Below are 25,033 nucleotides of genomic sequence, written 5' to 3' on the forward strand. Positions count from 1 at the left end.
GTCGTTCCACCCACTTGACCTCCGTCAGACTCTCAGCCAGGTTCCCCATAGCACTCCTTTTATTGAGCTCACATGAATATACATAGGTTCATTAACATATGACGTCTACAAACACACAAAGAGTACCTTGCCTGTGCGTTGTGTAAGCATGTGTGTGTGTGTGTGTGTGTGTGTGGGGGGGGGGGTGTCAAGATGTGACCCTGTGAAGACTCCCCAAAGCTGGTGCCAGGAGTCTAGCGGTCCATCTAAACAAAAGGCACTTAGCCTAAAACTGATATAGCTACGTTTATCCTACCATAAAACAATAAGAGAAGGTACGACCTCTCCCATGCTCCCAAGATGTAGGTGTGAATGCCAGAACACTCTGGAATGTACACAAAGCCTTTGCAGACTATTAAGGATCAAACCTCTACCAACATGACATTGATTATAACACTCTAAGCATATATGAGTAGATATTTCTAAGCATAAATGACAATCAACAATACAAATCTAACAGAAACTTGTAGTTTGTAAACTTGTAAATCAAACATTTTGAAGGTGGCGAGAAGAAGGGTCAACATGTTTCAGCCAACTGATGTTGGAGATGAGGGAACTATTAGGCAAAATATCAGAAGTCATTTCTGGTACAGAAGGCAATACCCAGCACTGAGGCCTTGTCTGCTGAAGGATATTGCATCTTTTTATAATATTGTGGAAATACCATACCTTGTGGTCTTTAAATATTTCTAATTTTCAGAAGTGAGATGTGTTTGACAGTTGAACTGACTTCCTGATGGAGTCGTATAATATACCAATGATGTGGATTTGCTCAAGCTTTCCAAAGCTGTCCACATCTCTCTTTACGTCTGAGTTGCTCTTTACCCTTTTTGTAAAGCTGATGTCAGTTAAATTCTACACTTCCTATACAATTACTTGATCTAAATTTATACCAGTAGCTCCATGTTGACTTTTGAAACATAGCCTGAATATAACACTGAATAAAAGCATGCCAGAAGTGTATGATTTTAATTCATTGAAGGAAAACGGTAAAAAGAAAGAGACAACAGTTAACTGGTTTAGTATATAAATTAATAATGCATGCTTGTTTATAGTACGTGTCATTTTTCACAAAGTCAAAGCTTGTTTTTATTCTTTAGTAACTATTACTGGAGTCAGTATTTAGCTTCAGGACTAATTATCCAGTAACTCAAACTGCACCTTGTAAGAGACCATGTAGGAGTCACAGTAGGCATGAAGCATCTGGTCCACAGGGCTGTAGTTCAGGGCTTGAATGTTAGGAGCCAACTTCTTCATGAAGATGCCAACGTTGAACCTCTCCTGTCCCGTCACGGGGTTGAAGGAGTAAAAGATCTCCTCGACCTCTTGGTTGACGTAACGTGTGGCGTAGAGGACGCCGCAGGCCATGAAGGTGTTGGTCACTGCCTGCTTGTAGACTGAAGTGTGCCAGGTTTGTCCGAGCTTTGGTGGTTCACCCTCTTCCACCTTGGACAGAACCAAGTTGCCAAAGTCCTGGGTGGTGGTGTAGACCACCCAGATGCCAGACTCATCTGTTGCCAGGTCCAGGTCAGTGCATTGGTAGCATTCTTCAAGGTTGCAGAAGTTACCCTTTGCATTGTACCTGATTAACAGAGGACAGAAATGAATGTTTTACACCAAAAAATGTCATGTTTGCTTATCTCTTAAAGACCTGTACTTTATGGTTTCTCCTTTTTAAAAGAATATATTTCCCATGAGAGTGTTTGCAAAACTAATATTTATACTGAGTAAAATATGAGTAAAAAGAGTATTTGCTATTCTTGTTATAAAAATAAAAACTGTATTTATTATCTTTATTACAAAATAACCATTTTTAAAAACAGAGTTAAGTGAATCAACCTGGTTCCTTTGGGTAGATGTAAGGTGGTAACAATTTTGGAAGTGAGGTTGAAACGACAAACGGCATCCTTGTTGTAACAGTTGTAGTACAAAGCGCCTCCATACAGAACATTATTTGGACCTTGGATGGTGTTGGTAGTTGGATTTGAGGGACTGATCTGGACGTTGCCTGAAAAAGGAAGAAAAAGATAATAACTGACAAGCCTGATTAAAAAACAAAACCTATTACATTTTATAATACTGTTTTTATATTATCCACAAAAAAATAATTGTGCTTTTTTGGTGGGTACATCTTTTCATTGGTCTTTGATTATTGTTTAAATTATTTTCAGGATCACAAACATTCTCTTGTGTGTCAATCCTCTGCTGAAATTAGCCTTCAACAAATTTGAAGTGTATTCCCGTCTGACCCAATGTTGCTAAAACCAGCAGTGCCTAGCTTTTTAAAAAGTTTAAGGATTGACTGAATTTTCTTTAAAATTAGTTACACCTTCAGGGTGAACCTTTGGTGCTGAGATTGTCAGGAAGAGAGCCGGATTTTGAAAGTATCAGAAGATTTCGCATGATTCATGCTGTGTTTTTAAAAAAAAAAAAAAAAAAAAAACTACTGAGAGACTGGAGGAGTTTACTGGAGTCACTATCTACAACTTACTTTTAGACTGGCAGTATAGACAGAGCAAGGTGATTAGGGATGGGTATTGATAAGATTTTCATGATTCCGATTCCATTTTCGATTCTGTTTAACGATTCGATTCTTTATTGATTCTCTTATCGATTCTTTTTTTAAAAGGAGAACACTAAGGTCGATTAGCTTAGAACTTTGCTTTATATCTTCTCTTTGAACAAGATAGAAATTTAGAAGTAACATGGCCTTACAAACCCAACAGTGAGATCTTAAGAGATCCAACCTACGGCTCTTCAATGGGGTGTCACAGGGGCCCCAGGAAAAAAAATTGTAAATGTAAAATAATAAAATAAATATTCTCCTGTAGCAATAACAAAGTATAACATAAATTATTCTGTAGCAATTACACAAGAATATCCAGTAATGTCCCTGCCTACAATTAAACACATTCACTTAGCGAAAATCGGGGGCATCTGCTGTGGCAAATGGGTGCAAGCCTTTTACCACAAACTCAGTCACTGCTCGGTGACATTCGTCTATCCTGGCCTGAAAGGAGACGCTACCGGTAGACTGCAGTGAGAACTGCCAGCATCTGAGCCAGACTCTGTCTCTCTCATCACGGTCACCTAAATGCACAGTAATGGCAGGTTTTGTAATAAGGCAGATCGCGCTAACATAATATGCACTGTTGTTGATTATTTATCTGCCGCATTAACGGGAGAGGACGTGCAAACGTTACCGCTGCTGCTGGGTTGAGATTCACAAGTCCGGAGCGGAATTAAAAACACGACATTCATTTAAGGTTATCGCGTGTTTTGTGAGCAAATGTTTTTGCATATTTGTAGTGTGTCCTTCCTTAAATGAAATATCTACTTTGCAAGTTGCCGTGTTGTCATCAGTTCTTGTAAAGTATAACCACACTTTTGAGTGTTTGAGCCACCATGTTTCCTGCCAGGTAAATGACGCTCCGCAATGTGGTGACGTCATTCGGGGCGACTGGAATCGATATCGACAATTCCAAGGAATTTTGAAACAGTGGGAACCTCAACAACCTCAGCTGTTCTCAACAAGAACTGGTTTTTGATACTCATCCCTAAACATGATGCTGTTATAGAGCCAGTTCTGCTTTTGTGCCTTTTGTGAAACAACTTACATTTCCACAATTTTGGGAACTGACTCTGTAGTGTGACTAGCAGAAGTGTTTAGTTCTAGCTTACGTTTTTTTATTGGAGGAAAGTCAGTCTACACCTTGCCTTCCGTACTGTAAATAGTTTACACTTAAATGTTCCCCAGTATGCCACAAAAAATATTACAAAAGGACAGGTTCTTACCAGGGACGCTCACCCCAATGATGAGGGAGCTCAAGGTGGAATAGAAACGGACGTAGTGGGCATATCTGTTGCTGGAAGTCAATATTACCCGCCAATACCAACTCTCCTTCCCGGCTTCTGGTTTAGGATCCCGACCCCAGGCACCATACTTGTATGAACCAGGATACTCTCCTGCTGTGTAGACCCTCGGTTCACTTATATTCAGAAACTGACCATAGGGACAATTACCTGAGGATAAAATGTTAAAGGAAACAAAGCGAGAGTGTTAATTTGCATGGCCGATTTCTTCCCATATATGGCATTAGTAGTTCATTCAGCAGGATTATAGTCAAGGTAAGACTACTATTTATATCTGCAAGAGTTAATGTTTGGTTGCATTGCTCTGCTCCGGGCCTTTCATGGAAAGTGGAGAGCAGCAGCAAAACTCCAGTACAGAACACAGCAGGCATCATTGTCAACCGATATTGCAATGATTAATCAACATACAGAATGCAAGAAAGCTCTGTGCTGGAAGTTGGTTGCAAAGTTGTTGGTTACAAATGGAGAGTCCTCTTCGCACACTAAGGTTAATTTTGGAGTTTCACAGGGTTCAGTGCTAGGACCAATTCTGTTTACATTATACACGCTGCCTTTAGGCAGTATCATCAGAAGACACCGCATACATTTTCACTGCTAAGCTGATGACACCCAACTCTATCTACCCATAAAGCCATAAAACACACACCAATTAGTTAAACTGCAGGAATATTTTAAAGACATAAAGACCTGGATGGCCGCTAACTTTCTGCTTCTTAATTCAGATAAAACTGAGGTTATTGTACTCGGCCCTGAAAATCTTAGAAATATGATATCTAACCAGATTCTTACTCTGGATGGCATAACCTTGGCCTCCAGTAACGCTGTGAGGAACCTTGGAGTCATTTTTGACCAGGACATGTCCTTTGATGCCCATATTAAACAAATATGTAAGACTGCTTTCTTCCATTTGCACAGCATCTCTAAAATTAGAAATATCCTGTCTCAGAGTGACGCTGAAAAACTAGTTCATGCATTTATTACTTCCAGGCTGGACTACTGTAATTCATTATTATCAGGATGTCCTTAAACCTCCCTGAAAAACCTTCAGTTAATCCAAAATGCTGCAGCAAGAGTCCTGACAGGGACTAGAAAGAGAGAGCAGATTTCTCCTGTTTTGGCTTCCCTTCATTGGCTCCTTGTTAAATCCAGATTTCAAAATCCTGCTCCTCACATACAAGGTCTTAAATAATCAGGCCCCATCATATCTTAATGACCTTGTAGTACCATATCACCCTATTAGAGCACTTCACTCTCACACTGCAGGCCTACTTGTTGTTCCTTGAGTATTTAGAAGTAGAATGGGAGGCAGAGCCTTCAGTTTTCAGGCCCCTCTTCTGTGGAACCAGCTTCCAGTTTGGATTCAGGAGACAGACACTATCTCTACTTTCAAGATTAGGCTTAAAACTTTCCTTTTTGCTAAAGCATATAGTTAGGGCTGGACCAGGTGACCCTGAATCCTCCCTTAGTTATGCTGCAATAGGTGTACACTATTGGGGGATTCCCATGATGCATTGAGTATTTCTTCTTCAGTCACCTTGCTCAGTCGTTATGTGTTAATAGACCTCTCTGCATTAAATCATACTTATTATTAATTTCTGTCTCTCTTCCACAGCATGTCTTTATCCTGTTTCCTTATCTCACCCCAACTGGTTGCAGCAGATGGCCCCGCCCCTCCCTGAACCTGGTTCTGTTGGAGGTTTCTTCCTGTTAAAAGGGAGTTTTTCCTTCCCACTGTCGCCAAAGTGCTTGCTCATAGGGGGTCATTTGATTGTTGGGTTTTTCTTTGTATGTATTATTGTAGGGTCTACCTTACAATATAAAGCACCTTGATGCGACTGTTGTTGTGATTTGGCGCTATATAACTAAAACTGAAAGGTGAAAATTGAATTGAATTTAAAGTGGCTTGCAGAAATGTGGACATGCTAAAGCAGCTTAAATAGCACACTTTTTGATATCTGCCAAATTAATGTTGGGTATCTGTGCAGGTGTGGAGATATGCAAATGCTATGCTATAGTCAGATCGCTTTGAGCTGCATAAAGGAAGCTTTTGGGGATTACCATGTGGAGGCTCAGTGGGTTGGTGGGTGGGATGAAGCCCGTTCTTGCATTGTTGCAGGTCCCTCTTCAGGCGTTGGTTGGCTTGTTGTCTTTTCACCACTTGCATTGTGTCAAATGTCTCTAGCTCCTGCATCTCTTCTCTCAGGTCCTGAAGCTGACATCAGCAGACATCACAGATATCTGATCAAAATCTCATTTTATTTGCACGTAAAATATGGTAAGAGTTTTGAATGAGCATTTACTCAAAATACAAGCTGACACATGAAAATGGTGCATTAAGTAAGGCTGGGTTTATGCCTGACTGAAGACCTTGCCATGGATAAAAATTAGACAAAGCATTTATTCTACAGGTAGAAACAATGCTTTGTGTTGAGCCTTTAATTAGGAGCAGTCTTTGAGGAAAACAAGAGCAACCACTGAGCAGTCTGTGAAATAGAGAAGCAGACTACTTTTTGGGAAGGCTGCCAGGCTCGGCACATACAGTGAGAAGGCCAAGTCATAGCAGTACTGTGACTAAGCAGACTATAGTGTTGTTATGATGTATTTCTGTCATTGCAGAATTTATAGAATTCAGTAGCTTCAAAAACATCAATTTCAGTAACTCATTTTGAAAAGGTTCTAATGGGAATGTAAATTATTTTAGATGTGTGTAAGTCAGAGTGACCATTTTCTTTGTCTGCCAAGTACCAAGACTTCAGAGATCAAGTGAAAAAAGCATTCTACGTTAAAACGCGATCGAGACTTGAAAAGCAAGTTCTTAATATAATGCCTCATCTGTTTGTGAATTTACCTGTTGAGTTGTCGCAGCAGTAACACGCTCCTGTTCCAGACTGGTGCTGTTGAGCTTATCAATCAGCTCATTGATCTCAGTCATTTCGTTCTCTATGACGTAGAGGCTGAGAACACCGTAGAGCTCTCCATCATCTTCTTTCTCCAGCATCGATACATCCTTCTCCAGTACAGGCAGACGGCGATCCAAACCAAGGAGCAAACTCTCCAGCTTTATAATCTGCAGGCAGAGCAGTGGCTATAAAGTACTTAGCATGAATGCACACATACATACACACACACACACACACACATATACACACACATACCTTCTGTGGCATAAGGTTGCTGTTGCAGTCTAAGGCAGCACCTTGAACTCTTTCCAGTTTGTCATGAGGGAAACTTTTCTCAGATTGTGCAAATTCACAGACACAATTCTCAGACAAAGATATCTGAAATTTAAAATGTTAAACAAAGCAAAAATCAGTTAATAAAAAGCAGTTAATTTAATTAAAATATCACAATGTCTTCTGTGTTTTCTTACCTGCTGGGTGATGGTAAACAGCACACACAGTGGAACAATCACATACAGCTTCATGTTGGATCGCTCGGCAGAACTGCATGAAAGTGTCTTAGTGTGATTTTGGCATGTGTGTGACTGCAGCAGCTAACTTGTGTACACTCCCATTAAGCTCTACTGTGAGCGTGTGTTGAGTTTCACTTCCCCTCTTGTGGTTGGGATTGCAGCAACACATGAAATTTTCTACCTGATGAGGAAAAATTGAACGAGTGACAGATGGGGGTCCTGCTGCTCCATTACTGATGAGGAGTACAAACACTTTGTTTGGAGAAGCACAAAAAAGACTTTTTGGAAAAGGTCTGTCATCCACCAAACAGTTATTACTCATATTCCCAAAACACCAAAATGTTAGCATCAGATCCTTTAACTTCAGCATCCACCAGGAATCAGCCAGTGGCTTAGGAGTACTGCTAGGGTTGGGTTGCATTTGAGCTACATGCTGAACAAGCATATTTTCAGAAACTAGAAGATGTTGATTTCAAAATGAACTCTTATCTTTTGTACTTGGTCTTACGGACCTTGCACACATTTCCAGTTATGCATTTTACATAGAGAGGTTGGACCTCCTGCACATCCTCCAGATACTGAGTTGGAGATCCTGGTAGAGCTACTTTGTCAGAGTAACACTTTTATGACATCCCTAAAATATTATCATGCTCTGTGACACGTTTTCCTCCTGGGGCTCTTCACTTCAATACAGTTTAATTTATACAGCACCAGATCACAACAACAGTTGCATCAAGGCACTTTTTATTGCAAGCTAAACACACTACAGAAAAAAACAAAAAAATATTTGTTCTGGTTTATGGTTTATGTGTAAAAATGTGTAAAAATTACAATGTCGATTTTTTTTTTAACACCTGAAAAATTCTCAAAAGCCAAAAATATCACGTAGCACGGGATTGGAGTTATGTAGTACTTTGCCTTTTAAACACATTAGCTTTAGGCAGACTAAACCATCTGAGGTCTAAGCCATTGTCGGTGATGACCCCAACCATAACCCTCTGAACTCTGAACCTCTGCAATCAGAATATATCATTTTTGTTTTTATTAAATTTTTCTCCAAGACTTGCAATTGGGCAACACAGAAAATAACCATTCTAACTGCAACACATGGAAAACAAATTTTACCCCCCCAAAAAGGAAAAAAAAAATGTCTGCTTTGCTCTTCTCCAAAATACAGGGTTAGGGTGGGTTAAGGTCAGACCTCAGAGGGTTAATAGCAACACAACTTATACACTCAAAAGGACAGAGGTCCTTCAAAATGCAGTTCTGTGGCATGTTGTTGGGAAATCCTGTGAGGGAAGTGTGATTAACATGTATTTGAACCTTTCAGATTTCCTGAGATGTGCAAACAGCTTCTGTATTGAACCACTGAACTTAGGAAATATCACACCCATTAAGAGTGCTGACAACATTTAATTTCGGTAGCTTAAATTTCCAAATAATCCAGATGACCTGAGAATACATGTCAATTACACAGAACTCTAGTGTCATTTTATTGTCAATCATATAAACGTTATTAATTAACAGGCAAACCTGATTTAGGCAATGCAGTGGAAGAACTATTCTGAGTATTTTCCCCCTTCGTGCACTGCAAAATCTCCAGTGTTAAATTGACACTAGAAAGTGTCTATATGTGTCCGCTCTTTTGAGTGTTAAATTAACACTTTTGACAGTGTTATATTTCCAACAGTAAGCTAGTCACTGAGCAGTGCTGATTTTCTATCACTGGGAAATAACTAAAGATGCAAGTAATATTTCAGTGTTAGACAAACAACACTGCTAATGTTAGTCATTGTTAATCTTTAACACTGACTAGGTTACTGCAGAAATATAATGCTGTCAAAAGTGTTAATAAAACAGTGTCGAAATTGTTAATTTAACACTGGAGATTTTGCAGTGATGAGTTCATAGTTTTTGGATATTTGTCACATTTACATATTTCTATGAATTGCTTTGCAAGTTTGATACCAGCTCTGATGTGACTCCAAAGCCTTCCAAAAAGTGAAGCTTATGTTTCATGAGTCCACAAAATATTTTCCCAAATGCTTCGAGGATCATCAAGATGTTTTTTATAGCAAATCTGTGATAGCCATCTTGTTACATACTAACAGCCACTTGGTCACAAGCAAACCACTTAGGGTTAGGGTCAGTGTTGGGACTAACGCGTTATTAAGTAACGCGTTACAGTAACTACGTTATTATTGTGGTAACGAGCACGGTAACTAGTTATGCCAAAATCAGGAACGCGTTAATCGTTACTGGGATTTAGGGTCATTATTCGTTACTTTTTGAGGTGCCTATCACGGAGCTTCCACAGATTTAGTAGCATTAGCAAGTGGTGGAGGCCAGCAGGTGGAGGAGGGAAAGGGGACGGAGGAGGAGTAGAGACCCGAGGCAGCCGCCGGTCCGAGTGTCAGGTGAGCTGAACTTCAGGTAAGAAGTTATGACCTAGGCCCTATTTCAGGAAGCCGGTTTAGAAAACTCAGAGTGAAAAATGATACACAGGGTTGAGTAACCCCGAACTGTCCAACTCGGAATATTCGGTTTCACAAAGGCTGATAACAATTAGTTCAGTCAACGCGGAGTTGCTTTAACCCCAAGTTAAGCGCGCACACGAGGATACATAAAGCCCTGATTAGTGGAGCACAGATTAAGCGAGTCACCATGGAGACGGAGGGAAAGAAGGCGCGGTCAATGTATTTTACAGCGCTTGAGGCCGAAATTCTGATGGCAGCATATGCCGATAACATGCGAATTTGGGCTTCAACATCTACTGGCTCTTCAAGGAAGGAGCACGCCATGTCTGACACTTCCTACAGTCAGGTTTCTGACAAAGAGGCGGAGAAGGTCAGGGTTAGTTGAAGTAAACCTGCTAGGAGGCATTTTAGCTTCACGGAGTGTGTCGTCATAGTAACTCACTCAGAATTAATCTAAACTCGCTTTGTGAAACCGAAAACCCAGAGTTTTCGTTAACTCAGGGTATACTTACTCAGAGTTTGCACTAAACCGGCTTCTTGAAATAGGGCCCTGCAGTCTATCTGGGTCAGATATAAACCAAGTTTAGGTGGAGTTTATTTTCCTTGTGCTGACTTTTTCGTACTGTGTACTAGCTAGCATGACGGAGTTTCTATACATCTGGGTGGGTGCTATGATGTTACTGATGTTGAAATTTATTTTGTTCATAAGGTTGGTTAGTAGAGTTGCCAACCATCCTGTAAAAAAACGGAATCGTCTGGTATTCAGAGAAAATATTATACGTTTCTTATTGAGCTGAAAAGGAACAGTTTGTCCCGAACTTCAGCTACAATAAAAAAGACACAAAGCTGGTGTTATTCTGTGTCTTTGCTGCACAGCTGCCTCCTCTTCTCTCATTCTCCCCCTCCCTCTCCTGTTTCTACTTCAATCATGAAACTGATCAGCTGATCAGCTTTTCTCTCTTGTTTGTTTATCACCCACTTTGCCCCAGAAAGAAGAAACCAGCGGATGTCGCGCTAAACAACAGCGGCACGTTTAAGCTTGATCAGCTGTTGTTAGAATTTATTTAATATTATTCTCTAGTATCAGCTGATGTTTGCTGGAGCCACAGCTGTAAAAGCTGCTGGTCATGATATCGGTTTGTATATCTGGTGAGAGGGAAACATGAAGATGAAACCAGGAGATGTCCTTACTGAATCATCAGAGCTGAACAGGTGATGGAGAAACAGGTTTACCTTTTAGGTGACATGAATGAGTTGAAGGGAAGTTATGAACCGTTTCTGAGAGACAAATAACACCAGGATCCTTTTCTGTGTAGCTGACAGCTGGTAACTGTGCAGGGGCGGGTCTAGCAAAGTGTTGCCAGGGGGCAGGTAGGGCATTAACAGGAAAAGGGGGGCACAAAGAAATACTTTTCTTTCTTATTCTCATTTAAAATATCTAGCTTTTAAAAAATAATTATCTGAATCTTGCAACAAACAATTGATAGATTGATGCATATATACCATCAGAACAGTGAACATCACTGTCAGAACAGCGTTTGTTTTCATTCAAAGGCTTTATGATTTTTACTATAATGGCGGCCGGTCTCTAGTCAAAATGCCCGGGCCGATTTTTTGTCCCAGTCCAGCCCTGTATGCAGCTCATCTGCTGTCTGGTGTTACCTACATCTTCCTATTCAGAAGGCAGAATTTCCGAGTTCTGAGTACAATCGAAAGCACCACGACTGCAGTTTTTGTGTTAGATGTAAAAAGCGCACATGACGCTGTGACGTAGGCTAGAATCATGGCGGCGGTCAACAACGGTCCAGGCGTGGGGTTTCTCTCGTGGAAATGTGCACATTATCTTTTTCTTTCTATTGGTAGGTGGCACAGTGCACTTGTGGCAAGTAAGCAAGCTAGAAGACTGGCAAAGTTATGGAAGCAACACATTAACAAGAGAATTCTGAGTAAAACCAAAGTTACTTTCCCTAGTTACTAGTTACTTTGAAAGTAACGAGTAACTTGAAGTAACTGAGTTACTTTTGATAGAAGTAACTAGTAATGTAACTAAGTTGCTAATTTAAAGTAACTTACCCAACACTGGTTAGGGTTAGGTTGCATTTTAACCACATGCCATTTTTTTCTCTTTTTCTCTTTTGGCTCTCAGCGAAGGCGGTCGCACTTTTCTCCTCTCCTGCCCTTATCTTTCCTGCTTAGCTGCTTATGTCCTTGTCTTGTCTTGTGTTTTTACTTACTTTTCCCTGGAACACTCTCACAGTCTGTTCTCTAAAACCTAAAAGAGGAATTATGGATTTGATCAACTGGTCTCTGAATGCAATTGACACCCCTTCTCAACGAGAAGTCTGGGCTCGGGTGAGCCTGACTGCTGAAGATATCTACCTATTTGGAACCATGATAACAGGGTTCTTGCTGATCGGAGCTGGCTTGGCCCTGACTTATCGAAGAATTAAGGAAACGGAACCGACTGTTCAAACCCCCACAAGGCTGCCCGCTGGGATTGAAATGATGGGACGAGGCGTGAGTTTCTCAAAATGGGCTCATTGAGTGCAGCACGGAGAAGATCTTGGAGAACACACGGCTGCCGTGAATACTAAGAACAAGACCTCTGAGTGAAAAACTGGATTATATCTGGAGGGGCTAGCTCCAATAACACCTTTGAGCGCTAATTCAATCACATCTTGGGGAAGTGCACTGCGGTCGTGAGTTCTCAGAACCTGCTCTTTGAGCAAAAAGAATGACAACATCACGGAACGCAAGTTTGGATAACATCATAGAAAGCTCACGGCTCTCCAACAGGAGATTGAGAGACCAGTGTTGGACTGTTAGAACAGCTTTGAAATTCATATGAGTTGTTCGCTCTGAAGTAAAAACCATCATCACTTCATGCGCAGACCCCTTCGGCGCCAGCTGCGGCCTCAAGGCTGGAGCTGAACAAAACACCCTGATAACGACTGTGTTTAGACTAGAGATGGCACGATACCACTTTTTTATGTCCGATACCGATACCGATATCATAAATTTGGATATCTGCCGATACCGATATGAATCCGATATAATGTTTTTTAATCAACAAAACTGTTTTTTAAAATATCTTGCTGCATTTTGTATAAGTTCATACTCAAGTTTAAAACAACAACTACACTAAAGCTATTCTGTTATACCTGTATACAAAAAAAATATTTCATAGTTCAGCAATACTGATCAATCTAATAAACTTAGACCTACACCATCCTCCCTATTCTGGTATTTTAAAGAGTACTTAGCGTAAATATTAAGCAACCTAACTAATAGGGTTCCAACTCCCAGCAACAACAAAAATAAATAAATAAAAAATAGGGAACCACCCCTCACGCTCCACCTCATGATGCTTAATCAACGTAATCAACCTTAATTTGATGCAGTGTGAAAAAAAATGCACAGAAATCAATTATTTTTCAAGAAATATTAAATAGATTCAACATCTTTCTTCAACAAAATTGCAGACTGCACAGATGGTACCTTCCCAAAGGAAAATGTACTATAGCTTACTAGGGTATATATATTAGACTTAATAGTCACTATATACAGTAATTGACTTCTATTCATTTTACATCAAATTAAAACTTTGGGTGTCAGATAATTATTTATTAAAAGCTAGACATTTTAAATGAGAATAAGAAAGAAAAGTATGTCTTTGTGCCCCCTTTTCCCAGTTAATGCCCTATCGGCCCCCCTGGCTAAACTTTGCTAGATCCGCCCCTGCACAGTTACCAGCCGTCAGCTACGTAGAAAAAGATCCTCGAGTAGAAAGTAATATTAAATACATTCTAACAACAGCTGATCAAGCTTAAACGTGCTGCTGTTGTTCAGCCGCTGGTTTGCTCTTTCTGGCGCAAAGTGGACCAAAAACAAACAAGAGAGACTCACGACAGAAAAGCCGATCAGCTGATCATTAGCAGTTTCACGATTGAAGTAGCAGCCGGAGAGCAAGAGGCAGTCGCTCGTTAAGCTTAACGTGGGAATGCTTTACAAACATTCAGAGATGGACTTACACACTTGCTTTACTTCTCTCGGGGATAACTTTGTCGGAGATGAAATGCCAGGTTGCTAGCGAAGCTCCAAATGCTATCCAGACCACGGACAGGTCCCGCATGCCACAGCTGCTCTATCACGTGATGCATACTGCTCCGACGTTCTGAGGTGAGTTACGGCGTGTTGCAAGTTTTGTGAGGTGCTTTCGTGATATTTAATGGATCGGATTACATTTTTTATTTTTCTCCGATATCCGATCCAGTAATTTAGGTCAGTATCGGACCGATACCGATACGTAATATCGGATCGGTCCATCTCTAGTTTAGACTGTTCCCCCCATTCCATGCAAGGCCACCTGGGTTGGCTGGAAGACTGTTTACTTAGCCTGGCAGGGCAAAGGACACTGTCTCAGCTGAACTCTGGACACACACATACACTGATATGCACACACTGATCCACCCTCCCTTTCCAAACGCCTTCGATGCTTGTGCCCTACCGGGGAAGATGGCGGGTCGACTGGACCAGCGCAGACACGCTGCAGGACCGGATGCGCTGTCTACACCGGCTCTCTCTTACCCTTTACCCGCCCCTGTTGCTTGTCTTGTGTTTCTATGGTGTATTGATAGTGATGTGCTTTTTGTGCTGAGGTGTTTTTTCTGTTATCAAACTGTTCTCCCACTAGGAGCTTAGTCTGAGTGGAGTTTTTTTCTCCTCCTCTTACCTCATGTTATGTATTTTCGTTGTTTTTTTCCTATCAGCCTACTTTTCTGACATGTCTCCCCAATGTGTTGTTTGTGTAAAGTTTGGTCAGAAGGTTCCTTTGTAAGTGCGCATGCGCCATTAGCGTGCTGCCAGCTGTAACCCTAATTTCCTTCGGGATTAATAAAGTATTCTGATTCGGATGCCAAACAAAAATGTGGTTAAAATAGGTTGCAGTCCTGTTAAAAGATTTCCCTTTCAGTGGTGTGAGATGGTTAACAATTCCCAATAAAGAGGTAAATGTGAACCTAACCCTAAACAGGTCACTGTTGACTGGACCGATGTTAACAGCATTGCATACTTTAAATATCTTCATGGTTTCACCTGGAGCTTGCTTGACAGCTGTTTTCCCTTGACTTTGTACTCTAGCTCAGACCTTCCCAAAGTGTGGGGGCCACCCCCTAGGGGGGGTGCAGAGCCATTGCAGGGAGGACGCAGTATGTAAAGGGAAAAAAACAAAAAAACCAACGCTTGGACACTGGTAGCATGGGGCGCCTCCACAAACGCAAAGCAGGAGATGAAGCATCGCTGAATATGTTTCCAAGCCAACTTCATTCTAAGCCAAACACTAGAAAATATGGTGAAGCATATCTGCCCTTTGGTTTCACCTGCACAAGTGCCGAGGTAGGTCTCCCCTGCAGAATTGGTTTTCCCTTCGTCGGGAGCTCACACTGGGCTGTTCAAATCACGGACAAACAGTATCCCACATTCCTTATTTTTAGTTCACAAACACTTGTTGTTGGTTAAGGTCAGACCTCAGAGGGTTAATAGCAACACAACTTATACACTCAAAAGGACAGAGGTCCTTCAACATGCAGTTCTGTGGCATGTTGTTGGGAAATCCTGTGAGGGAAGTGTGATTAACATGTATTTGAACCTTTCAGATTTCCTGAGATGTGCAAACAGCTTCTGTATTGAACCACTGAACTTAGGAAATATCACACCCATTAAGAGTGCTGACAACATTTAATTTCGGTAGCTTAAATTTCCAAATAATCCAGATAACGTGAGAATACATGTCAATTACACAGAACTCTAGTGTCATTTTATTGTCAATTATATAAACGTTATTAATGAACAGGCAAACCTGATTTAGGCAATGCAGTGGAAGAACTATTCTGAGTATTTTCCCCCTTCATGCACTGCAAAATCTCCAGTGTTAAATTGACACTAGAAAGTGTCTATATGTGTCCGCTCTTTTGAGTGTTAAATTAACACTTTTGCCAGTGTTATATTTCCAACAGTAAGCTAGTCACTGAGCAGTGCTGATTTTCTATCACTGGAAAATAACTAAAGATGCTAGTAATATTTCAGTGTTAGACAAACAACACTGCTAATGTTAGTCATTGTTAATCTTTAACACTGACTAGGTTACTGGTAGAAATATAACGCTGTCAAAAGTGTTAATAAAACAGTGTCGAAATTGTTAATTTAACACTGGAGATTTTGCAGTGATGGGTTTATAGTTTTTGTATATTTGTCACATTTACATATTTCTATGAATTGCTTTGCAAGTAACAAGGCCGTAACACCCCTTCCCATAAATACAAACCTGTGGTTTGTCAAATGATTATGATAAACAAAACAATTAATCAAATCCATAACTGTTTCAACACCAAAACAGTAGGCTTTCCACCTACCAAACCCCATAGCAACGGTTAGGCATTTCCTGCGGAAGCTGCCAACCCCATCTCAGTGGGTTCACAACATTAACTGAGAGTGGCCCCAGACCCTCGAAACAGTGTCCCATGTGATAGCCAGGGCTTCGAACCATCACATGTGGAGAACCCAGCAGGCAGCTAGCAGGTTTTACTGAAACACAGACATGTTTGTTAGCAAGGGGTGCAGGTCTGAGTGGTGGTGTTATACATGATCTGTCCACCTTCAGGTAATCTTGAGGAACTGGGACACTGTCAACCAGCAGCACCTCAGGGCTAGTTGACCTCTTACACTGATTACAGGGTGCTACTGAGCAATTGTGCTCCAGGTTTAGCCTTTTAGTAGGCCTGGCAACCTTGTCAGTTTGAGAACCACGACTGACTTTTATCAAAGCAGTCACTTTTTGCTTTGAGTGTGCTTTCTGTTTGAGTTTCAGCTTCAAACAGTTAGCAACAAGGTGTCCAGGTTTGTGGCAGAAGAAACAAAGCTTCCTTTTGGGTCTTGAAACCACCAACTTTTTCACCCTTGTTAGCTGGCCCACTCTTACCTCTCCAAGATGTACTATGGCATAGAGGGGTATCACATTCAATAGCATTTATTTTATGACTTAGGGTGAACTCATCTGCCAGTGTGGCAGCCTGCTGTAATGTGGAAACCCTTTGTTCACTTAAATAAAGAGCAATACACTCAGGAACAGAGTTTTTAAAATCCTCCACAAGCATGCGCTCACGTAACGACCCCAAATTGTTAACCTGGCTTGCAGAGCACCACCTATCAAAAAGCTTTGCCTTCTCCCAAGCGAAGTCAAGGTAGGACTGACCCTGTGCCAACTCCAAACCTCGAAAATGCTGCCTATAGGCCTCAGGTACAAGTTCATAGGCTAGGAGGACGGCACTTTTAATCTTTTCATAAACTAGGCAGTCTCCCTAGACAGACCAGAACAAGCTTCCTGAGCCCTACCTGTGAATTTACACAGCAACACCACCCCCCACACGTCTTCAGGCCACTGTGATGCAGTTGCTATGCTTTCAAACACACTGAAGAAGCTCTTCTTCTTCTTCTTCTTCTTCTTCTTCTTCTTTGTGTTTAACGGCGGTTGGCAACCAACATAAAGGAGCATTACCGCCTCCTACTGTTCCGGAGTATGGGTCAGACAGTGAGTTTACAATTTGGATCAAAAAAGAACCAAAAAAAAAACCTACACTCTTTCATAAACACCTATATCCTTCAGAAACCCCACCAGTTCCCTCACCTGTGCCCTACTACCCTCCAACACACTCTTCAGATTAAATTCCCCAATTCCCCGCTCCATCAACCTATTCTGCAGAACTGTCCTCTCCACATCATAACCCTTGCACCGCAGTATTACATGCTCTACTGTCTCCACCTCCTCCTGGCACACTCCACAAAGCCCCGTCTCATGTTCTCCTATCATCTGTAGTGTTTTATTTAATGCACAATGTCCCAGTCTAAGCCTGGTAATGACCACCTCTTCTCTCCTATTACCCCTATACAACCTACTCTCTGCCACCTCCTTCTTAAGATGATACAATTGCCTGCCCTTACTCCCTGAATCCCACCGCTTCTGCCACTCCTGAACAACCTGCCTCCAAACAATACCTTTTGCTTCAGATCCGCTGCTTTTAATTTCCATCTCAGTCCTATTTTTAGTCAACGCTCTTTTTGCCAACCTATCCACCTTTTCATTTCCAGTGATCCCTACATGAGCTGGCACCCAAAGAAAGTGAATATTGCCACCACAACACCTTATCCTGCTTATAGTCTCCAGAATAGCATACAGCATGCCCTGCCTTGTCTTCGAACAAAATGATTGTAGACTTGAAAGAACAGCTGCCGAGTCAGAACACACTACCACCTGCCTGATTTTTGAACACTCTACCCATTTCAATGCTACCAAAATTGCTACCATTTCAACCGTTTACACTGCCAGTCCATCCGAAGTGCGTCCGTTTATTCCAATATTTTTTGACGGGACTGCTATTCCAAACCCTGTACTTCCAGTAACTGGACTTTTGGCACCATTCGTGAACACATGAACACATTCAGGGTATTCAGTCAAGCTGTGAAAATGAAATGCTGAAACAAGATTGACTCTGCCTTTCAATTTTCTCTTCAGATCCAGCAAGTACCAGTCCACAGGAGGGGTCTCCAATAACCATGGGGGAACCACAGAGAACACCACTGCAGGACATATTTTAAGTTCATACACCTGACATTCCTTAGCCCACTGATTCCCCACCTTTCCAAAATGATCCTTCTGACTTCTTCCATACTCCCAGCATTCCAGAAGTACCTCCTTTGTGGGATGTGCGTCACTATGACCACCAAGATGAACCCAGTAATTCACCAACACTTGCTTCCTCCTAAGATCTAGGGGCATTTCTCCCATCTCCACCTGTAGGGGACTGACTGGAAACGTTTTAAAAACTCCACAGCACACTCTAAGGGCTTCCGATTGCAGAACATCCAAATGTCTCAACACAGAAGGAGCTGCTGAACCATATGCCACACACCCATAATCAAAGACCGACCTAATTAATGCCTGGTAAAGTCTTTTCAAAGCAGAAGAGCTCGCTCCCCAACCCTTCCCAGCTACACACCTCATAACATTAATAACTTTTTTGCATTTGGTTTCAATCCGGTCAATATGCTCCCTCCATGTCAGTCTCGAATCAAACACAACACCTAAGTACTTAAAAGAGCTCACTTTCCCAATTACCTTTTCATACAGTTTCAATGTCAAAGTCTCACTCACTTTTCTTTTGGTAAAGAACATCATTTTTGTTTTTTCCACCGAAAACCTGAATCCCCAGTCAAATCCCCACTCAACCACCATATTTACAGCCTCCTGAACCTTGCCCACTAGGTGCTCAATATTTCTTCCTTTTTTCCATAACACACCATCATCAGCGAACAAAGACCTCCCAATTCCCTCAGGAACATCAGAAAAATCATCATTGATCATTATAACAAAAAGCAGGGTACTAATCGCACTGCCCTGTGGCGTTCCATTCTCAACTATGCACTGACTAGAAATTGTAGACCCAATTCGCACTTGGATCTTCCTACCAGATAAAAAGTCTTGGACCCAATTGAATGTCCTGCCACCAATACCCAACTTATGCAACTTGATTAAAAGCCCATCCCTCCACAACATATCATATGCCTTTTCTATGTCAAAAAACACTGCCAAAACAGACTCTTTAGTGGCCTGCGCTTTCCTAACAACATTCTCAAGTCTAATAATAGCATCAGTTGTGTTCCGAGCTGTCCTGAAACCACTTTGGTAATCGGCTAAAGCCCCTTTTCTTTCCAGCTCAAAAGACAGTCTTGCCATTATCATACGTTCCATTAACTTGCACACATTTGATGTAAGAGCAATTGGTCTGTAGCTAACTGGTTTAGATGGATCCTTCGCCTTTCGTACTAGAGCCTCCGAATACTGTGTTTTAGTGCGGCACATTCTGTGTTTTCCCAACACTGATATGTTATCAGAACTATGAATCTTAGCAAAAGTTTTCACCATAACCTCCACTTTTTCCTGAGCTGTTACAAAGTTCAGTTGGCCTGAAGATAGAACTGGGTAATCCCATTCCCGCCGGTCACCTCCCATTCTTCTGACCATGCCCCAGACCTCCCCCACTGGAGTGGTTCTTCCTATTTTAGAACAGAACAACCTCTAACCTCTAACCTCTAACCACCTGGTATGGCAACAGCACCGCCTACAACTGCAAAGCTCTCCAGCGAGTAGTGCGGTGCTCTGAACGGATAATTGGAGGTGAGCTTCCCTCCCTCCAAGACATCTACAGGAAGCGGTGCCTGAGGAAAGCGGGGAGGATCATCAAGGACTCCAGTCACCCCAGCCATAAACTGTTCAGACTGCTTCCATCAGGAAGGAGGTTCTGCAGCATCCGGTCCCGTACCAGCAGACTGAGAGACAGCTTTTTCCATCAGGCCATCAGTCTGCTGAACACGTCATAGACACCTCAGCTTCACTACTGGAACTTCAACATTATGCACTCCACACTGTATATAAATGCCACTTGTTTTGCACATATTCAACTCTTTATATTTTATATATTTTATTATTATTATTATTATTATTATTTTATTTTATTTTTTTACTATTTAATTTGTAAAAATGTGTATACACACACACACACACATACACACACACACACACGTAGGAAAATATTTAGTATACACATCCAGAAATGCATACACTATTATATATTGTACATATATTTATTAGTTTCAGGTTGGCCATTCTTGTATTTTGCTCGTTTGTGTTGTTGTGTTTGCACATCTCTGTTGCTTGTGGGGCTCGCACACAAGAATTTCACTCGCATGTGCTGTGCCAGTGTGCCTGCACATGTGATGTGACAATAAAAAAGTGATTTGATTTGATTTGATTTGATTTGAACTGCTCCGCTTTGCTTGTCTCACTGTCCTCCTGACCACTGCCACTGCTTTTCTGTATGCAATCAGAGCTTGTACAGTAAGGGTTCTTTGGAGAAATTTAAACGCCTTGTTTCTTTCCTTTACAGCAATTCGACATCCCTCTGTCCACCACGGCACCAAAGTCCTACTGACATTGCCTTTACTGGTCGGGATTGAGGCTTTGGTCGGCTACCACAAGTACTTCAGCAAACTGATTATTCATTTGATCAACGCTACCAGACTCATCAACCTTGTCAATCGTTTCCTCACATAATTTTTGGAATTTTGTCCAGTCCGCCCTATGAAAACTCCACTTCCTATTCACCTCTCCTAGAGATACTCGTATCTTCCCTCCAACATCACAGAAAACAGGATAATGGTCACTACCTATAGTAGTGTCTGTTCTGATGGTCCACTGACTTATGCCTGCAAGGACAGTTGAGACTAGAGTTTAATCCAAAACGGACTCTGTTCCATTAACAACATTACATCTGGTCCCCCTACCATCATTCAGGCACACCAAATTGCATGTATCCATCAATTCCTCAATTACCTTACCATTTTTATCTGTGTGCGTGCCTCCCCACACTCTGCCATGGGCATTAAAATCCCCACACCAAATAACTCTACGACAGTCACTGCCTTCAATTGAACGGAGACGCGGCAGCTCCCGTCTGGCGCAAGGACTGTAGAAATTCACAATAACATTTGGTTCATTCCTGTCCGAAACCTCAATAGCAATATACTCCAAATCATCGCCTTTACCCAGGAGTCTATATGGAATGTCTTGTTTGACAAACGTTGCACACCCTCCCCCTCCACCACGGTCCCTGTCATTTCTTATTATTTTGTACCCATACAACACAAAATCCAAATTAGACTTAAGCCAAGATTCCTGTACACAAATGACATCCGGTTTGACACCAAGTAGTTTGATGAAATGCTTCAACTCTTGGCCATTGACCAACAGACTCCTTGCATTCCATTGAAGAATAAGTACCATGCGTACAGAAAGGAACATCATGTTTCCTGACTTGACTGAAAATTGAGGTTGTCCCTCACTTCTTCCCATGTCAGTCCTACTAACCCCCAATGGTTAATCGCCGCCTTAACAATGAGCTGAATTTTCTCCTGCTTAGATCTCACATCAGCTGTGGTGTTTATCACTCCTGCAATGAATGTAACCAACGCCATCTTATCAATAACCACACCATTCGTGTTGATCCGAGTAACTTCTTGATCCCGAGATGCACCCCGTCCTGGGTTGACGTTGACCTTTTCACTCACTCTCATCACCCTCACTGCTTCAGCATAGGAGATCTTCTTCTCCACCCTCACTTTTTGAATACGAGTTTCTTGTTTCATTCTCTCACATCCAGCATACGCAACACTGTGACTCCCACCAAAACTACAACACTTGGGTTGAACTCCATCTCCACATTTCCCATATTCGTGATCTCCACCACACCGAGCACATCTCCTCTTTTCCTTACAGTTTTTCGCTAGGTGTCCAAACCTTTGACAGTTAAAGCACCTCAGAGTTCTGGGAACATAGGCTCGAACTGGATAAGTAATGAAACCCAAAAACACTTTCCTTGGCAGGTTTCCTTCTTCAAAGTGTACCAGGATACTTTCACTATCCTGTTATGTGACGGCTGTGTGCAGGCAGGAGAAGAACCCAAAGTGCAGACTCCGGACACAGAAAGTAACTCAAAACGGCTTTAATGCTGAACTCAAAAAGGTAACAAAAACTAAGAATACAAAATACACCTACGCAGACAAAACACACAGCAAGATAAAGGTGGATCGCGACAATGACAAACTGAAACACAGGGCTTAAATACATAGAGGGAGCAATCAGGGAATGGACAACAGGAGGGAAACACAGCTGGGGCAAATCAGAACTGACGAGACAAGGAAGCGTAAACTGCACACACTGAGATAAGACAGAGACCTTCAAAGTAAAACAGAAAACACATAGCACAGTCTGAACAAAGACACAGACTCACATGCAGGCACTACAACAGAGGGAACAGAGACGTGGGACCAGGGCAGACACAGACACTGACTGGACACGGGGATATACCGGACAGGGGAGACAGCAACTAAGGATTACACAGAGACAAACCATAAGACCTGACTCTAACAAAAACCCAAAGACTAGAAATTATAAATAATATAATAAACTCAAAAACCCTGGGTCAACGACCCAGGCATACTAACATATCCACCTTAAGTCCATCTTTTGTTGCTTTCAATCTGACCACAGAAATCACATTCCCTCCTTTGATTTTGCTTTTCAGATCATCCATTTTCACACTAATGGGCACCCCAGAAATTACCCCCTTGCACCCACCTCCCGTCTGTGCACCCACTTGCCCGGCATTTTCTACTTTAAACTTCCCCAATTGTTTTAAGGTCAAAGCCTTGTTGAGCTGCTCTTCATTCACACATTGCACAAGAAGATTTCCATCTGAGAGTACCTTAACAGAAACTATATCTCCCACTTTACTGTTAAGTTCAGCTGTCAACACGAACGGACTCAGTTTTTTAACATGTACTTGTGTTCTTTCATTGAATCTCAGAACAACAAACATTCTTGTTCTCTCTCTAGCTTCTAAAGAATCATCCCTACCACTACCGCTCCCACCTCTTTTACGCTTTTCCCTCCTCTGCTCACCTGGCGCTCACGGAACAGTCGTGCTCAACCGCCGCCACGGGTGGACTGCCAACCAGGTTTGAATTTTCGGCATCGCGCCAACCAGTTTTGCCAGCAGACGCCGCTGCCATCCATCCCGCTCTCCTCCCTGATTCTCAACGAGAGGTCTCGTGAGCTTCCCTGAAGAAGCTCTCAACACTGGATTCACAGAAAACGGGAACCAGGTGGATGTTATTACTTACAAACGAGCTTCTAAACACCTGTGCACTAATAGCTGCATCATCCATTTGGGGGGCGGAGAAGGCTTAGCAAACACACCCTAATTAGGACACCACCACACCTCTCTGCCAACTCACTCAGAAACTACCGAACAATTAACCAATTAATGGAGAACTACATTACTTACTTTAACTGACCAATTTACCTCTTTCTGCACACACGTTAACAAATACAACTTACCCAGTTCCTAAGCACACCAAACTATACCTACCTATCTTCTGGAGCGTGCTGGGCTCGAGGCAACTTGAAAGGCAAAGCTTCAGCGACCGGAGCCCTGAATTGCCTACCCCCAACAGGGAACTTATCCCCACCCAGGATTACTCTGAAAATAAGAAAGGCAAAACAACAAAAGAGTGCCAGAAGGAAGAACTTAATAAGCTCAGCTGGACACTCACCTAACTTAACTTGGTAGTTGGGGAAGTTGAATCTCTAAAGGTGAAAAAAAGCAAGATGATCAAAAACCAATTCAAACTCGAAACTCCCTTTTCAACAATCCCGGATGAGCCCCCACTTGTTACGTTCCCCTAAAGGGGTCCAGGCGATGGGGGGGGGGGGGGGGGGGGGAGAGTAACAAAAGGTGTCCGGGTCAGGAAAAGGAGACAGAGGCAAAATGGTTAAATCAAAGAGTTTTATTGAAGTTTCTATTAATACTAACTAAAAGAGACGGACAAGCCGCTATCACCGTTTAAAGAAACAAACAAAACTCAAGTGTTAGTCAATAAAGTACAAAGTAAGTCAAAAAGAGTGTAGCTCTCTAGCTGCAAACACAGACACGCAGCTCACTAGTTGTAAACCACAAAAACACAGCTTACTAGCTGCAAACACCGCAAACACTCAGCTCACTAGCTGTAAGCACACTAATGGCACTCTGGCCCAGAGCTCACCTTTCCCTAGGCTTAAATCTTAATTACTGACGAGAGTCACGAGTCCTGTCACGATTTGTTCCCTCGGTTTAAATCACGGACAAACAGTATCCCACAGTCGTTTATATTTTGAACCCATTTTGCCCAGAGAGGTATTTTTGAAAAATGTATTGATAGCAATGCTGAATATTATTACACAGGAAAAAAACAACTAAATGTAAAATAATCACACCGTGACGATTTGTCTTGTAAAACAAAAGGGGGGCCTAGCAAAAACAGTTTGGGAACCGCTGCTCTAGCTCATCCCAAACCATCTCAGCTGTGTTTAGGTCACTGATTGTAATGGTTGATGATCTGTTGCAGTACTCCACTGCTCTGCTGTTTGGGCAAACACAACATTGCAGAGTCATGGATTTTTCACCATGAAGACCACATTCACAGTCTTCTTCAGACAGCTATGACTGCTGATTGCACAGTCAGAGAAACAGTCATATGGGCTCCAGTGACATGATATGGGTGCTTTAAATTATAATTTCTCAGA

The 25,033-nt window shown here is 41.9% G+C and overlaps 1 protein-coding gene across 2 annotated transcripts; it reads right to left on the bottom strand.

Moving 5' to 3' along the window:
* Window positions 1-1,072: 1,072 nt before the first annotated feature.
* Window positions 1,073-23,535, bottom strand: LOC113025132 (olfactomedin-4-like). 2 transcript variants are annotated; one of them, XM_026172580.1, is made up of 8 exons: window positions 23,372-23,535; window positions 7,283-7,505; window positions 7,068-7,190; window positions 6,761-6,979; window positions 5,971-6,124; window positions 3,835-4,062; window positions 1,879-2,047; window positions 1,073-1,621 (listed from the first exon to the last, which is right to left on the bottom strand). In XM_026172580.1, exons 2-8 carry the CDS (start codon window positions 7,334-7,336, stop codon window positions 1,174-1,176), a joined length of 1,395 nt encoding a protein of 464 aa, XP_026028365.1. In that variant the 5' UTR covers window positions 7,337-7,505; window positions 23,372-23,535; the 3' UTR covers window positions 1,073-1,173. The 2 variants fall into 2 exon arrangements, with proteins under 2 accessions (XP_026028365.1, XP_026028364.1); XM_026172579.1 differs by lacking the exon at window positions 23,372-23,535 and adding an exon at window positions 17,191-17,249.
* Between the last annotated feature and the right edge of the window lie 1,498 nt (window positions 23,536-25,033).

This window comes from Astatotilapia calliptera, chromosome 7 (genome assembly GCF_900246225.1).
Source record: "Astatotilapia calliptera chromosome 7, fAstCal1.2, whole genome shotgun sequence".
Taxonomy (NCBI): domain Eukaryota; kingdom Metazoa; phylum Chordata; class Actinopteri; order Cichliformes; family Cichlidae; genus Astatotilapia; species Astatotilapia calliptera.

Excerpts from the sequence above, each read along its gene's own strand:
- LOC113025132 (XM_026172580.1), bottom strand. The coding sequence starts at position 7,336 with ATGAAGCTGTATGTGATTGTTCCACTGTGTGTGCTGTTTACCATCACC. Across the intron at positions 6,980-7,067 it reads GCAACCTTATGCCACAGAAG|ATTATAAAGCTGGAGAGTTT; the intron begins GTATGTGTGTGT and ends CTCTGCCTGCAG. Across the intron at positions 2,048-3,834 it reads CATTGGGGTGAGCGTCCCTG|GCAACGTCCAGATCAGTCCC; the intron begins GTAAGAACCTGT and ends TTCCTTTTTCAG.